At 47.7% G+C, this 16,470-nt stretch overlaps 5 protein-coding genes across 5 annotated transcripts; 4 read left to right on the forward strand and 1 right to left on the reverse strand.

Moving 5' to 3' along the window:
- The first annotated feature begins 147 nt into the window (after positions 1–147).
- F5891DRAFT_1008251 (uncharacterized protein) lies at positions 148–2,586 on the forward strand. The gene is made up of 6 exons (XM_041360530.1): positions 148–267; positions 323–393; positions 444–763; positions 823–998; positions 1,051–1,348; positions 1,421–2,586. The coding sequence occupies exons 2-6, from the start codon at positions 362–364 to the stop codon at positions 2,467–2,469; spliced, it is 1,875 nt and encodes a 624-aa protein (XP_041230815.1). The 5' UTR covers positions 148–267; positions 323–361; the 3' UTR covers positions 2,470–2,586.
- On the forward strand, positions 2,587–3,838 carry F5891DRAFT_1008257 (uncharacterized protein). Its single transcript, XM_041360531.1, has 4 exons — positions 2,587–2,753; positions 2,813–3,159; positions 3,212–3,450; positions 3,496–3,838. The coding sequence occupies exons 1-4, from the start codon at positions 2,597–2,599 to the stop codon at positions 3,683–3,685; spliced, it is 933 nt and encodes a 310-aa protein (XP_041230816.1). The 5' UTR covers positions 2,587–2,596; the 3' UTR covers positions 3,686–3,838.
- A 359-nt stretch (positions 3,839–4,197) lies between these two features.
- F5891DRAFT_1008263 (uncharacterized protein) lies at positions 4,198–8,609 on the forward strand. Its single transcript, XM_041360532.1, has 17 exons — positions 4,198–4,310; positions 4,367–4,432; positions 4,485–4,586; positions 4,648–4,895; positions 4,941–5,199; positions 5,252–5,332; positions 5,386–5,822; positions 5,878–6,298; positions 6,351–6,682; positions 6,735–6,805; positions 6,861–7,002; positions 7,062–7,257; positions 7,309–7,401; positions 7,453–7,555; positions 7,609–7,953; positions 8,005–8,061; positions 8,114–8,609. Exons 1-17 carry the CDS (start codon positions 4,238–4,240, stop codon positions 8,181–8,183), a joined length of 3,096 nt encoding a protein of 1,031 aa, XP_041230817.1. The 5' UTR covers positions 4,198–4,237; the 3' UTR covers positions 8,184–8,609.
- Positions 8,441–12,374, reverse strand: F5891DRAFT_943511 (putative aminoadipate reductase; the record flags this gene model as incomplete). Its single annotated transcript, XM_041374485.1, has 13 exons — positions 8,441–8,659; positions 8,716–8,973; positions 9,023–9,172; positions 9,230–9,508; positions 9,560–10,103; positions 10,155–10,319; positions 10,372–10,533; positions 10,588–10,803; positions 10,853–10,959; positions 11,016–11,234; positions 11,290–11,597; positions 11,652–12,012; positions 12,066–12,374. 13 exons carry the CDS (start codon positions 12,372–12,374, stop codon positions 8,441–8,443), a joined length of 3,297 nt encoding a protein of 1,098 aa, XP_041230818.1.
- A 1,305-nt stretch (positions 12,375–13,679) lies between these two features.
- Positions 13,680–14,833, forward strand: F5891DRAFT_976213 (uncharacterized protein; the record flags this gene model as incomplete). The annotated part of the gene is made up of 4 exons (XM_041376586.1): positions 13,680–13,724; positions 13,768–13,822; positions 14,028–14,429; positions 14,466–14,833. 4 exons carry the CDS (start codon positions 13,680–13,682, stop codon positions 14,831–14,833), a joined length of 870 nt encoding a protein of 289 aa, XP_041230819.1.
- Between the last annotated feature and the right edge of the window lie 1,637 nt (positions 14,834–16,470).

Below are 16,470 nucleotides of genomic sequence, written 5' to 3' on the forward strand. Positions count from 1 at the left end.
TATTCGAGAAGGCGTGGAAATTGAAGCTTCTGAAGATCAAGACTCCCGAGTACGTGCCACTGGCCGCAGCCTTTACTAGGCCTAGGCGGACTCGAGTTGTAGTTGCCATTGTGAATGAACTAATTGTCCTTGCTTAATTCCGCGGCAACGCAGATGACAAGGATAAGTTAGCCAGCAAAATGGGACCCCACCGTGACCGCGAGGACGGGGAGGTCCCATGGATTCGGAATACAAATAGTACAACCGCGCATCGTACTGTAAGCTCAGGTACTTACTAAAAATCACGTGCCCATTACGCGATAGGACTAATCTGTTCCAAAAGGCTCTTGTACTCGACTTATCACATATTCAAACGTTGAAGATGACAGGCGCTAACTACATGGGAGGGAAAAGGTTAGTAAACACTAAATTGTATCATGGTTACTTATATTTCGTATATGTAGGAATGCTGCTCGAGCACGCACCAAAGACAGTACAGGTCGGGTTCAGAAGCGACATTTTGGTCAACAGAGGTTGGCAGCTGCATTATGCTACACGAAGGAAGGAAGGGAAAAGCCTGAAAAGATGTCCTTGAAGTCTGTTTTACATCAAATCAATCTTGCTCATGCACAACGAGACGCAAAAATCAAAGGCAATTACCCCTCCACGACGCATGGTATAAGCACATCGTGCGACACACCATTCGCCGACGGAATCTCATTTGGCACCCCAAAGCGCCACAAACAACCTTCGAAGATACTTCGAATGCTTGATTTTTCTGATCGTATGTGATACATACCCTGATGTGTCGATCTGTCTTACATCATGCACTGATCGTGTCAGCGGTGGCCTATCGTGATGCAATTGACCGCATATTATCAATCCCTCTGTCAGAAATGATTGGACTGCCCCTGCAAGGAAAGTCGTCCCACTCCGACTCGGAAGACGGAGGCCCTTGCATTGATCCCGAGGAACATCTTCTCCTGCCTATCGATGCTGACAGCGAGTCGGACGTTCAGGTAACATCAGAGAGAACGGTGAGCATCCAATTGTACACTGACCATATCCTAGTTTCAAGGAACGTTCAGTGACACCTTCTCTCGCACTGGTCGGTCTTCAGGAAGCGCTAGCCATTTGTTCCCAATAGATAACGATAATGATGGGGGAATTTATGACAATCATTTGAGCGGACGAATATTGCGGCCTCCTTCACCGGACCATCGTATGGTCATTACTTATGAGAGTCCACTACGGAGTGTCGAGACAGATAGTTTCCACGGAAGCTGGGTCAACGATTCAGGTTATGCTGACACGAATATTGCTGAGACTGGAAAGCTTCGCGGATCCGTGCCTACTCATGATCTCCAAGGTCAGCAACGATTTCCCTTACCTCTGTCAAACAGCTTTCCGTTTTCTTCCCCTTCTAATTCTCAAGGAACAGAGGAATACATTCTCAACATGGACACGTCACCACCCTCATCGCAGAATTCCCTTTCACAGTTGCATGGTGGATGGAGTTCTAACCACGGATATTTCTTGCAACGATCGCCATCCTCCTCCACTTCTCCGATTGGTTTCCCTGCACCCATCGTTACGCACGATTCTCCTGAGTCGTTCGGATGGGATAGCTCCATCAAGTGCAGCAGTCCTATATCACAGTCTCTTTGCCACACAAGTGATGTTAAGCAATTTTCAGCATCATCCTTCGAAACACAATACGCCCCTACAACTCCTCAGAAAGCTCGGAAGATGTTCCACGCTACCCAAATTTCGGAAGCGATTGCGAAATCCTTCACTGAGATATTCAACACGGGACATCGTCGATCTGTTCAGAACTCATATCCTGCCACTCGAACAAAACATGTGGAATCACACTCTTTCAATTCGTCGCAGGGATTTTCTTCTTTTGGCGGCTCGGATATACATGACCCTGGATTACCTTTGGACATCCTAAACGATCCGGACCCATGGTCGACTATCGGGAAGATTCTAAATCTCGAGACCGTAGAGCAGCACGACAATGATGACATCACTTTTACTCGCGGTCGGGAGGGTGTCGGCTATGTCAGGCATCGTTTGGATGGATCAGCATATATATGGAACACACCACGTAATTCGACGATAAGTCTGCGATCTGTCAAGTCAGAAAGTGAAGATCAACCCAAGGCTAGGGTAAACGATGAGGAAGAAGAGCACTCGGGGGAAACTACCGACCATTGTCGCCACCATTCTCAACATTCTGAAGGTTCCAAACCGGAAGAAAAACCTTCGCCTGATCACTCCAACCTTGCCACAAACATGAAATTCGCAAACGAGCCACGTTGTAGGTTGACAGTGGCAGAGTCGGAGATGCAAATCGAGCCATTTTGCGTCCCTACCGCACTCGCACATCGAGTCTCACCCCAGGATGTACAATGCAGTGGAATAGATGACGATGATTTGTATGGGGGGCCTTGTTTGTTCGGGGATTCAGACGAGGAAAATGAATAGTTTTCGACGGAAGATTTTGCACTAGCCTAAACCACCGGCAATGACCGAACAGGTATAATCACGAGTCACCTGATTTGACGCGTCTTCCCAGTTTATACTCTAGTACTTTAAAATCATTCCTGTCTCAATGCACGGCACGTTTAGTGCAGCTAAACCTAAAGTCCCCATCACTGGCCCCTGTAAATGGACCATATACTGTCGACTCATGCAAGATTTTTATCAAATGGTCACCGCGATGGGAATTTGCAGTGAATATAATGCCGAAGGCCACCGAGCGATATATGGTGTGCTTCGCGTTCATTATTTCTGGTGCGCAAAGTTCAAACTTCACTCGCTGATACAGACCATATCTCGTCGATTCTCGGGAAAGAACCCGCACTTACAGACGCACAGTCACCACCTACACTTACCTTCTACGCGACACGGAACATGCTGCGCCCTTATTTTATCCTGGGGCAGATCCCAGATTTACTTGACTGCCTAGCCATGGTCGACACTTTCCGCAAATATGCGGTCGATGCGTCTTCTGTTGCGTTATCGTGGCAGGAGTACTATGTGAAGGAACCTAGTTCTGATTCAGACAAGACACTACTCACGGAAAGAGAGCTAAAGAAACTCCAAGATTATGTTACGAACGATGAACATGACAGGCTGTATTATATCTTGACCACTAAGAATCTGTGTCTATTGGTGCGTTTCTCAGGATTCAAGGTCGACCTCGTTTTAGCTTCATTCCAGATAGCATGTTCACTATCTTGTGACGGCACCAGAGTCGTGCATGCTCGCAGAACGCCTAAACGACTATTTTCCAGGATGCTTTCCAGGCCATGATATACCGTCTAAGCTATTGTTTCAACACGGACTTTCTGACAGTGAGAAACAGATTATGGAAGAGGCATATCAAGCATGCAAGGAGTTCATACTGGACGTCACCCAATGGGAAGAGGAACGTGAAGAAGAACAGAAACAGTTTCTTGTGACGTAAGTCTTTCCATGGTCTCCGTGACAGGGGCTAACAGTCTTTAGCTTGACTGCAGAACAGGCCGACGCCGCATTTGAGCAGGCTTTTCGAGAGAAATTTCCTCCGCCATGTTCTCAGGAAGAACTAATTTCAGATTTGGATTACTACTTGAACACCGTGGAGAAAATGATTCGCAGGATGGAGGATTATTTTCCTTCAGACATGGTCCTGGAGAGATTAAAGCGGGCGGTCTGAACAGCATCATACTCTGCTGGTGGAAGGTCGTAGTGGGATGGTCTGGCGCAGGTCCTCTGGAATGCCAAGGGTCCTGGCGCAGTGGCAGGAGTTCAAAATTCAGGCTCGTAGTCGGTAGTCCTGCGCTGTGTTCAATGTAGTGGTCGATCCTTGATAGATAGAGATCTGACCTTGGGTTTCCCATGCAGTCCGTTCCAATCTCGTGAGTTTTGGATCATGCTGATACTATATGTAACCCTTAATACGGAGAGCAAGTCACAAGTTGATTTCGTTATGTAGACAACAGACAGGTGACAGGCTGGTCCTGGCGCACCCCACTGGCAGTAAGATGTGTCTAAGTAAACGGCAACATCGTTGTGAAAGCGGATTGCAAACGAGCTCTTTGAATATTTGAAGTCTGCTTTAACTTGAACAAGATTTCTCAAGTAACATTGATACGCCACTTTACATAAACTCACACTTTAGCGAAAACAACGTTTAAGGAAATTAGTGTGATTCAATAATATCCCTCCCCTCTATTCACGACCGCAGTGCCAGTGATCATTCCGACTCATGGCGCCGTTCAACCCGCCGAACACAGTTCTCAGCGGATTCAAAGAAAGACCAGAGGCTTTACTTGTCCAGGGCAAGTTCTCTCGGGTATGTTTACAGGCGTAGCATGCTCAATTGCCGTATATTTAGGTGACAAGTTGTATATTGGAACAGCAACAGGCAGTCTCTTCATCTACGAGTACAACGAATTCTCCGGTATGCCACTGTTGGATGCCGTTAACGCCGATATACTTATCTCAATACCAAGAGAATGCATCAACTTTGGTGGACACTAAGAAGGGTCTGTCTCGTAGACCTATTGACCAGCTGGGCTATATCAAGGATATCAATTCTCTGGTTTCCCTCTCCGGTACGATCAATGACGTAGCCATCTCTGTCAAATATCGTAAATTTAGCATGTCCTTCCTCAGAAACTATACCAACTCTGTATCCTCTCCCAAGCTTTGCTCCTCCGAAACCTCTTACAAGAGCTAAGGGTGCATTGACATTCGCTGTTCACTCTTCCGTGCACAACCTTGCTCAAAGTGATGCCCAAAGTGGAGCTCATACTGTCGGCAGGACAGGTCCGATTCCTACGATGGTGACGCAGCTTTTAGTCGGGTGCCGAAGGAAAGTAGTGATATACACGTGGAAAGACGGTGAAGGACAGGAAATCAAGGTACGACGTTTCCGCACTTGTAGACCCATCTAAGTCACTACGCAGGAAACTATTCTCCCTCACTCGCCGCGTGTTGCAGTGTTTCTTGATAGCGATAATGTTTGCTTTGCGTACTCACCTACCGAGTATGCTCTGTTCTCTATCAGCAAGCTCACGACACTTGACGTTGTCACACCTATACCCGCGAATATCTCCATGGGCACGTTTTCTGGGCTTACTGGGTACATGACCCTTGGTCTGGGAGTCAGAGCCAAACCTGGGTTGGTGCGGTTGAGCGATACCGAGGCACTCATTGTCAAAGACAGTATGATACGAGTTTTATATTCGATACAATGGACAGCTGAAGCTTCCGGCAGATCAGGGGTTTATCATCGGCACTGATGGGAGGCAGACCAAGCCGACGACGATTGATTGGCCAAGTCCACCCGATGAAGTTGGTCAGCATCTCAATATGCCAAGTCCTTCCAAGTTTTCTGACGGTCTTATCTAGCTTTTGTCAACCCATACATCTTCTCAATACTTCCTCCTGGTACCGTCCCGGTACCAGAGAACGGTGGTATTTCTCTTCCATCTGGGGGTGCTCCAGTTGCCCCTCAGTCAGCCCTCACCCCTTCACCAGTTGTGCAAGTCATATCGTCACTGACAGCGCAATCCGTCCAAACCCTTCCCTTCCCATCCACATCATCAGCGTCCTCTGCCGCCACTTGCACAATTAGACTCTTGACGTCTTCTCCTGCCGCCAAGGCACCTCTCTTCCTTGTAGCTACTCCGAGCGACCGCACAGTAGCTACTTCCGAGGGCAGCTCGATATGGCAAATTCGGATGAGGTCGTGGGGAGACCAGATCGATGAACTTGTCCAGCATTGCCTCTATTCCGACGCACTATCATTGCTTGATACTTTAGACAAAACTCTTTTACCAGACAAGGTTTGTTTTCAATTATACATCGAGTAACAGACATAACGCTATCTATCTTTTGAAGGACCAACGACGAACCCACATTCGCGCCCTTCACGCCGTGTCCCAGTTTCGACTAGGAAAGTTTGACGATGCAATAAATTCTTTCATCGAGCTTGATCTCAACCCCGCCAAGGTCGTTGCTCTCTATCCTGAGCGCATCGCCGGACGTCTTTCTGTTCCTCCAGATGACTGGATATCACTGTTCGGGGGACCTACAAACCAGCAGTCATTCACGCCAAAGAACGATGACACTATATCAACAAAGTCTCAAAATGATAGTAATGAAAGCAAAGAAAAACTTGTGGAGCAGTCAGCGTCCCCTGCGATGCCAGTCAAGGCTGCCGTTCGCCGGGGAACTGCATTTGTGGCACTTTTATCCTCCTCGAAAGACAAAGACGATGATACCCTATCTATCAGCGGGAAGAAGAAGGTAAAGCAAGTAGGTCAGTCAGACGTTTTATCTTTGTTGACTCATCGCGTTGACAAATTTTCCAGATGACTTCAGCCGGTCGGTGGATGCTTTATGGCGATATCTTACCGATCGTCGTCCGAAAGTTGCAGGCGCACTCGCAGTACTACACATTGCACCAGCTCAGTCTCACCAGTGGCCTTTCCTCTCCGAGACGTCGATTGAAGAATTGTTTTCACTGCCGAACATCCCTTTGCCTCTGTTGACTCCAGAGCAGCTTGTGCGGTTTGCGCAGATTGTGGACACAGCGCTCTTCAAGTCTTATCTCGTGACTCAGCCGGCCCTCCTCGGTGCACTGTGTCGATTGGCCAATTGGTGTGAAGTATCAGAGGTCGAGGAGGAGCTCCGGGCACGAGAGGTACGTTGAATGCGCGCATGTACTCAAACGTAGCATTTACCAACGTTACCAGAAATTTGCAGAACTTATATACCTTTATAATGGAAAGAAGATGCATGCTAAGGCTCTCAATCTCCTCCACCAGTGAGTATCTATGTGATTCACTCATTTGCGCTTGCGGACCAATGACCTTGCCCAGGTTAAGTGAGAAGGAAACGGATATGAGAGACAAGCTTGATCCGTCCATATCCTACCTGCGAAAACTTGGTCCTGAGTACATCAATCAAGTATTTGAGTCCTCCCGCTGGATCTTTGAAGAGGATCGTCATATGGCTTTCGAGGTGATACTTGTATATATTTCTGTCCGGTTCGTTGCTGACAATTACCTGTCTCATTCAAGATATTTACATCTGATGATGTTGAACTCCCTCGAACTCAAGTAACAGATTACCTCGAGAACATCGACCCTTCCATATCTACTCGTTACATCGAGTATCTGATCGATGAGAAAGGCGAAGAGAGTGCTGTATTCCATGATCGGCTTGCAGAGCTCTATCTGAATATGACTTTGAGTGCTCGCAAACGAGGGGATGAGGGTTAGTGGCTATTTTTACCGGCAGATAACTTTTCTGACCAAATTCCGCTAGCAAATGAGTTGGAGGTTTACTCTAAACTCCTTCGTTTTATTGACACCACTGATCACTACCGCCCCGATCGCTTGTATGGTTCACTGCCGGAGAGTCAGTTACGGAATAACACTCACCGTGGATATTGATTCTTACATCTTGTAGATCTTTACGAAGCGCGAGCTGTGTTGCTGGGCCGCATGGGAAGACACGAACATGCTTTGGAGCTCTATGTTTACAAGCTCAAGAATTATGCCAAGGCTGAAGAGTATGTCTTTTTTTCTCAGCTATAATCTTGATCTCTTGTTGACCCTGTTATAGATACTGCAAGCGAATATATAATCCAAACGGAGCCACCAGAAGCATCTTCTTGACTCTTCTCAGGCTATACCTCCGTCCCACTGATAAAGCAGCGCCAAATTTGTTACAGCCCGCCTTAGACTTAATCAGTCGACATAGTCCTCGCTTAGACTCTGTTGAAACTCTTCAACTTCTTCCTCCCCTCGTCACCGCTCGCGACGTGCGCCCATTCCTTCAAGAAGCTTTACGAGCACCGATTTTTGACAGTCACGTCATCCGCAATATTCACAAAGCGCGGAATGAACAAGTTGCCAGGAAGCTGATGCTGCTGGAGTCTAGGCGCGTCAGAGTCACAGATAGTAGAATGTATTTCCAATTTTCTTTCCGTGTGGATGTTGTCTGATTATTTGCGCAAAGCTGTCCCCAATGCCATAAGCGTCTGGGTAGCAGCGTCATCGCAGTTCATGTTCCTAGGTGAATCTAATATCGGTCTCTAACGATATCTTCTGACGTCCACATTTTTCAGGGGAGAGGTAACTCATTATCAGTGCCGCGATGCTTTTGCTCGGAGGCTTGTTGATCCCGTAAGGAGATGATGGTTATAATTTGTTGTGCTACGCAGCATGTTGGTACGACTGCACTGATGGCTTAGTCCCCACCCGTACATAGTCAACTGCTGTGTATATCTATTTCCTTGTGTGTTCCTGTGATTGCCTCTTTTATTATCCTCGAGTTTTCGATACGATCAGCTGGTTGAACAAACAGGCCAAACCTGGGAAGTCAGAAGTCGCATCTCATCAACATTTCTGAAAAAATAACTCAACAGCTCCAACCACAAGCATGTTCCGACCGCTCATTGAAACATCTCCATCGCCACCCAATAATCCACCCATTGTGCTGCGTCCGCTGAAGACAGCGACTTCAGCTCCTTCATTGTTGGACTGACGCGTTCGGCTACGGCGGTAGCGAAAGAAGCCACGCCACCTGCTTCGGAGCTCATCTCTCCAGACGCCCTGGTCGCGATGTCTGATCGAGCCATGAAACGCATGAAGTCGAGAAGCTTGATAGCAGGCTGCAATTGAAGAGTAGATAGGAAAATGTTCTGGGCAGCTATCGAGATAAACGTACGATGCGCTTCATGGTCTCTTTGCTCAAATCCTTGGCACTCGATTCGAGCTTATCGTGCCACTCCGAGAATGGCACAAGTGGTAGCGGGTAATTTGTTACTTTACGCTCAACCAAGGCGTCCGCAACGGGTTGTATCAACGTTCTCCACGCGACCGGTCTCGGATGCACCAGATTCACCGCGATGGGAGGTTCTTCTGCCGCGAAAGCCACATCAAGGATAGCATTTGATACGGCGTGTGGAGGGATCCAAGACACAAACTAAACCGCGCATGTCATGGATAAATTTTTTCGACAGTGATGGACTTACTCCTTTGGCTTCCGGAAGCGTGCCTAAACTTACACTTGATTCGACGATGATCGGTAGCCAGTTTGTCGTGGACCAAGCTCCTCGCGGGGGTCCTCCTGATATTTGTCCAATTCTGAATGATGATGCTGGTAACTTGCTGTTGACGAGAACCTTGTTGGGAACAGTATTGGTAGAGTCCATGCTCCCTCGATGTAGCTAGTGACTTACCCTTTCCGAAACATACTTGCTCGCACCATAGCCAGGACCTGTTGCAACCCCTGCGTCGTATTGTACTTCTTCAGGAAATGGTCCTTTTGCTCTATCCCAACTTTGAGCAGATGAGATAGACGATGTGAACATGAAACGCGGCTTTGGATGATGTGGAGAAGACAGTGCCAAGTCTATAAGATTCCGCGTTCCACGTATATGAGAATCGAATGACGAGAGTGCCAGGTTAAAGTCGAGTCGCCAAGCGTTGTGAATAATGATAGTGACAGACGTGCAGATCTACGTTGTTTTAAGTTAATTCGGTAATACTGGAATTTGAATGAAGCAAACCTTCTGATATAACTCCTTATCCAAACCTAGGTGATCATCGGATGTATCAGTTTCTACATACATTAGTTTGCCTGACTGAAGCAGGGTGAAATCTAAACCGCGATCTTTGAACGAATTCTCCTGTCGTTGTTGTATAGATGCCCCCTTTGACGGGCGATTGAATGCATATATCGCAGACACGTCCTCACGCTGGAGGAGATCTGCAAGCAGGTATGAGCCAAGACCACCCGTAGACCCGGTCAGGGCAACCGCATGATTGCGTTGGTTACACCCATTAACTAGAGCGGTGTTGGTCTCTGCGACAGAGTTACCTAATCCGACTGAATACCTCTCGATCATGTTCTCGATATCAGCCTTGGCGTCGACGGCACCTGTACCATTCTGTTGCAATACTGCATTGATGACGCTTCTCGCGAGCTGGTGAATCGAAGGATTTGAAAATATGATGTTCTGGTCAATCCGCGATGCTGATACCTGAACGTTGCGATCTGAAGACGAGCTGAGAGAGCCGATAATGCGGTTTTTGAGGAATGTCGCGGAGAGACTGGATTTACGAAGTAAGCAGAACGTTAGCCTTGACTCTTTTTCAACCCACCTATCAAAGCCCTGAGCAAAAAGGTCTACATCAGGATCGACTGCCTTTTCAGCGTTCACAGCAGTAGCGTGGACCTTGAGCCATGCCTCGACGTCTTCCACAGTCCAGCTTGTGGGTAAAGGTACATCGATACCTGCTCTGGCGCTGCCCTCCACCGTCTCATATCTGTTGCCCGTGAAGTCTAGTTGACAAAGTGACGGATGTATACTATGCTCACATGGCATTAATCTCCTCCTCATACAGCTTGATGGTTGCTTTCTTGGTAACGGTCCCTTTTCCAGCTCGAAGCATGGGCTTCTCACTGCGTGTCACAAGAATCATCTCTTTGAAGATCCTGCTGAATGCAGGAGCCTCGTTATTTGCTTCTTCTATGTGAGGCCTTCAAGAACATCTTCAGACTCAACAACAACATTTGATCTTGTAGGGGACTTACCACACTCGGTTCCTAAACTCAGCAAGATCTTTTTCGTCGTCAACGTCAATCTCACACCCTGCTCGTGGCTCTATGAGGATCCCAACTTGATTGCGTCCACGGCCGAATATAACGGTGCCATTTACGTGGGGGTTGGCGGAGATGATGCTTTCCATAGGAGCTGGTACAGTCTTCTCCCCAGAAGAGAGTACCAAAACGTCATCGAGCCTTCCTACGCTGTAGGAAAAATGTTAGAGTACATCAATGGCGTGAATTTCAGTCGTACATTTTCCACAAGCTCTCTATGGTCGGGTGCTTGATGAATACATCCGAAGTAGTATAACCCTTGACGTCTGGAAGATTCTCTACTGACACTTGATGCGTCGGGACGGTCTGTGAGAAAGCGTTCAACGCCGAAGGGGTGTTCAAAGATCAACTCAGAGACGCACCAAAACTTGACATTCATAAGTATCATCGTCCTGTAGAGCCCACCTGATCTTGGAATTTGGTCCAAATCGCACCCACTCCCAAAGCTTTTGCTCGACCGAATTTCGGAAGAAATAAGTGTTGATACCAAATTCTGTAGCGCCGTAAACGCAGGAAAGCTTGACCCCTGCGTGCACCAGGGCATTTCCCATCTTAGGTGCGAGAGGACCGCCAGCATAGGCCTGCATTGGTATCAGCACGAGTCACTTCCTCTCACAACATCAACAACAAACTTACAACATATTCGAGGGTCTTCAGAACATCGACAGCACTCGGGGAAAATGCCCATTGTGCCAGAAAGGCAGGCACGACTACCAAAGCGTTCGATTTCGTCTTGAGTACAGAACTCAAGATGTTTTGCGAGTTGGGTACTACAGGGGCCGCCAAGGGATCGAGGAGGGATGTAGGTGGGTAAATAGACACACTGCTCAAGGTGGCGATGGGGACGAGCAGCTGAATATATATACCAAGGGTATGAAATGATGGCAAGGACGCACTACCGACGCGGATAGGCGCGGGAACATCGATGTGGTCGAGAACACACGCTAACGCCGCCCCATCTTAGTATTGTTCACTGTGCAGATTATGTACTGACTCACGCGTTATGCACCAATGGATGGCAGTCAAGTTACTTATTGGAATGGGTTTGGGGAAGCCAGTGCTGCCAGAGGAGTGCAGGTAGAATAATACCTCATATTTAGACCACGGCAAACCTAGGGAATGCGGGATAATGTTCTCGTCTGGAGTACCACCAGCGAGCGCGGGGTACAGGTGTTTCAACGCCGGGATCTCGTCGATCTGCAGCGGGCTCGTTTGAGTGTCGTGAGACACAAAACCCGCTTTGACTCCATCGATCAAGGAAGCAAGAGAGTGTTGAGTCGTGATTAAACGACAGCATCTTGTTTTCTGCATCATGTTCGTGACTGCCGCTGCCGAATTACGAGGGGACATGGGGAATGGCTTGAAATAGCAGTGATCAGAAATCCGCTCATTCAAAAAATGTATGTACATACAATTAGCCCAGCGAAGATGATACCCATGAATATTGTCTGGTAAAGAAGGGTGTCGGAGATCCCGATGAGGGCAACCACTTCTTTATCTACACCTGCACAGTCTGGCCTAATCGCCTGGGCGGCCCGATGACAAGCTCGATGGAAGTCTGAGTTTGAGATGGAGACCAAATCATTGCTGTCAGGTTTTTCGTAGACAAAGAAAATGACGTCTGAGTTATTTTGCGCATTGAATTCCACCAATTCAGGGAGAGACAGAGATCCATCAAGTGGAGGGTAATTGACATGACTTTCACGATATAAAGCGACCATGATGGATGATTATGCGCGCCTAGGCTGAATATTGAGACGAGATACATATCATGCACGAATAAGTAGTCATTTTCAAGCGGGAACCGAAAGCAGGAACCCCGCGACATTACGTTTCATCCTTCGATCAAGTCTGATGAGGACACCTCCGAGCTGAGGAAAGATGTTTGCTTACCGATGCTCGATGGCAAATCGTGGCTACCATAGGTAAGGGAATTCTGCCTGAGCTTCCGACGGTATGACAGAAAAATCAGTGGAAAATGGTAAGTATAGTGCGTGGGTTGGAAAGTACGCAATAAACGGCGGTATGCTTCCATCGTACTTAAGACAACATCATGAGGTGTCAGGTGACAGGAGATATCGTTGTCATGGACGGGTAGATAAATGATGGCCGTCGGTATACTCATGAGAGGTATGCCACGTAAAGAGCCAGAAGCGAGTCTGGCGTCCAGCGTGTTTGATTGTTGCATGAGAACACTAAGGATGACCGAAGGTGCGGGTAGAGGCAGCATACGGTTGCGAAGATGACTGGGCTTGAGCCAAACAACAGGATGGCTGCTTGATCGTGCTATTGTAAAGACATGAGCTACATGCAGTAGCATTTTTTAGGATCTGTTTTTCTCTTGCTGAAGCACACCTCCAAGTGATTCAAGACGGAGGAAGAAAATGACAAACACGTTTGCCCTTCGTGTACAGAAAGTCGACTATTGATGTGACACTCTTGCAGGTCGAGCTCTGCATACTTGGTCTGCCAGAAGGTTGCTAGCCCATTGAAAAAGAGGGCTAAGATAGTGTATCGTGAGTAGTGTTGCCTTCGGCTTGTTGCCGGTTCCAGCCGCGGCCCGAGCTATAAATAGCTGAGCCGACACGTGTTGCGGCTCTGTTACGTAACGAGGCACGAGCGAAGGAACAGAGTTTAGTCTTTGTGAGAACAACAGAAGTGGCATGAACTCTTCTTCTCGTACCACGACTATCATTCCCTAATAGTCGTTCTCGACGTTCTCTCCATTCTCCTTTGCTTTTCTTTTACACAAACACCTACTAGTAAACCAATCACCCACAATTCCTTCATCCTTCCAACTGAATATATTGGATACCACATCTCAACTATGGTAGAAATCATAATACCTCGTATACTGTATAGCTATGCACTTAAGTTCGTCACACCATCACAGGGTGAGCGAACCGAGCCTATTTCATGTGACAGTCACACTCAAATTGAGGTCATTGAACTTAAGTTGTGACATGCAGTAAAAACACGAAAAAGTCCTAGTGCTGCCAAAAGTCCTTATACTGAGTATTTGCAACATGTCTGCACTTGCTGCAACCCTCAACATCAACCTCCTTCAAACCGTCAGTGGTTGATCCACATTGACAGGACTCTGCAGCAACATAGGAAGAAGGTGTGATGTTGCTGAACAGAATTGAACTTGCAAACAAAGCTCCAAGGGGTGAGTGCTAGCGATGGAGTCTCCAGGTTGAGCACAGGCATCTCTACGCTTGTACAAAGAAAGGAATATGTCTGCCTAATAGGTCGTCTCACACAATGAACCTATGCGCAGCATGTCACACGTCACACACCCCTTCAAACTTTCGAACCTAATGTTCATTTGGTCACACCCATATCAGGTCAAACTTAAGTGCATAACTCTACAGTAAACTCTGACCCGGTGCTTGAAATTCAACTGAATTTCGAGTCACCCACCTTTGCAGCATGCACTGCCGCCCTTGTAGCCTCTGGGTTAACAGCAGAGGCAGCCCTCACCCAGCTCGTTGATGGCTGGACTCAAGAACACCAGGAATGTGTTGTCCTCTGGCAACAGCAGATTGATGAAGATGCACATGTGCTCCAAGAAGCTGCAGACTGTGAGCGAGAAGAAAGAGAAATCACAGAAGCCGAAGAGCACCGTGAAACTGAGAAAAAGAAACTGAAGATCAACGATTTCAACGCTGACCTACCTGTTTCAGATGTCATCATCCCATATCCTTCTCAATTCGTGCTTCAAAAAGTCAAGAACATGGAATTCATTGAACTCTGGTACTTCAGCCCAGATGGCTGTCATGAAGCTTGAGACTGGAACAAATCCTCCGCAGATGATGCTCTAGGTCTCAAAAAGATCGACAGCATTGTCGCCCTGAAGTCATTTTCTTCCTTCAAAGCCTCTAACAAAGCCTTACAGGATCACGATCTCTCCTGGAGGCAGTTTGACATGGCCAAAACCAGCTTTCTTGTCCACATTGAGAAAGCCAGTTGGCCCAACAAGCACCAGATGGCACTAGTGCTATTCTTCACACTCATCACTAACCATGAGCACAGGCTACGCCCACGGAGAGAGAAAACTCTCCTCCGCTATGCAAGCATGGTCCAAAAAGACTGGCATGATCGCCTCACCCTGAATCTGGGATTTGACATTGGCCTTTTCAATAACACTCTCTACAACAGCCTTTTGGACGACGTCTGAGAAGAAGAGCGAGATGAGGGAATGAAAATAGTACACATTCTTCCACCATCATATATGTACATAGTTATTGACTCTAATCCATACTTCGTCTCATTCCACCTCTCACACATGCCCACTACCTCCTCGCACCATGCACACCCAAAACTATCCCAACCCAACCTGCTCCTGCTCCGCTGCATGTTACCCGCTACCTTCTCCTGCTTCCTACTTGCTCTCCACTCTTCCAAAATAAACCTTGCTACCTCCCACTTCCCACTTACCACCAACCAACTTACAATGTTGCTGTACCCATGCTCCCCACCACATGCTCTCCACCATCTGCTTCCCCTTCTTGCTACCATCCACTTCTTCCCACTCAATCCAACTGTCTGCTGCACCCACTCTACCACACTAATGCTACCTCCCTTCACTGCCACCACCTAGCTCCAGAACTCAGTCGCTTTCTCGCCATTACAGCCAAAAGGTTGACCCCAAGAGAATGTTCCCTTTCATGGGAAACAAGAACCGGTAGGAGGTGCCCAGTCTGAGGAATGTTTCCACCCCTACCGGTGACCTTCTGGAAATCAGCAAGGGAAACAGACCAATGCCAACCAGTCTTTTCCAGTGGGCACAGGCAGAACTGGTTCCTCTGCTTGTGCCCTTTGCCTAGGCCGCTTCTGTCACAACATCCACAAGTGCGCAGCCGAGCTCTTGTAGGATGGACACACCAAAACCTACTGCAGTTGAAACTCAGTGGGTCATTTGGTCAACCCCGAAGGTCAAGACCTATGCTACGATTGGCAAAGGCCAAACGGCTGCATCAACACCTCCCGCTCGGGCTGCAGAAGCAAAGAGCACGGTGCTCAAGGATGTCCTCTCAGTGAGACACTCTAGGGCGCTCACCCTGTATCACCCAGAAGCCTGGCATCATTTTCTTACTATCTCTAATCTTATACATAAATACAAACATATTCCAAATAGTTTACGCATGGGCTTTACCAGAAGTATTCGTCTGATCACCTTCACTTACACACCAACTAATAATCCCTCAATTCTTGAACATCATGACACTTTTAATACAATCATCGAATGTGAGTATGCCACCAGCAGATATCTGGGCCCGCATTCCAAGACTGAAACAGAAGCCCCCATTGGTCCTTTCCAAATGGCTCCTCTGTCCATCATACCCAAACTGGGTAAACCAAGGAGGTTCTGCATTGTCCAAAACTTATCCTTTCCCTCATCCCCCCCCCATCTCATCCATCAACTCTTCCATTGACTCCAATCTCTATCCATGCATGTGGGGAACCACCACCACCATTTGCACCCTCATCTGGCATCTCCCACCAGGATCCCAAGCAGCTGTCTGTGACATAGCCGAAGCCTATCGTACCATACCATTACACCCATCCCAGTGGCCTGGACTGGTCATCCACACAGACACCAACAGCTTCGCTATCAACACAAGCTTTTGTTTTGGCTGCTTGTTGACCACAGGATCATATGGAGAAATGGCTGATGCAGGCGCAGACATCATGCGCTTGCAAGGCATCGGTCCAGTATCCAAATGGGTCGATGATTACTTCTTCATCTGAATCCTACGTAAGTACCTCAAAGTATACAACTGACTACATGCAGCAAGAGCTCCCATCATTGCC

This window comes from Suillus fuscotomentosus (assembly GCF_016647785.1).
Source record: "Suillus fuscotomentosus strain FC203 chromosome Unknown F5891scaffold_7, whole genome shotgun sequence".
Classification (NCBI taxonomy): Eukaryota; Fungi; Basidiomycota; class Agaricomycetes; order Boletales; family Suillaceae; genus Suillus; species Suillus fuscotomentosus.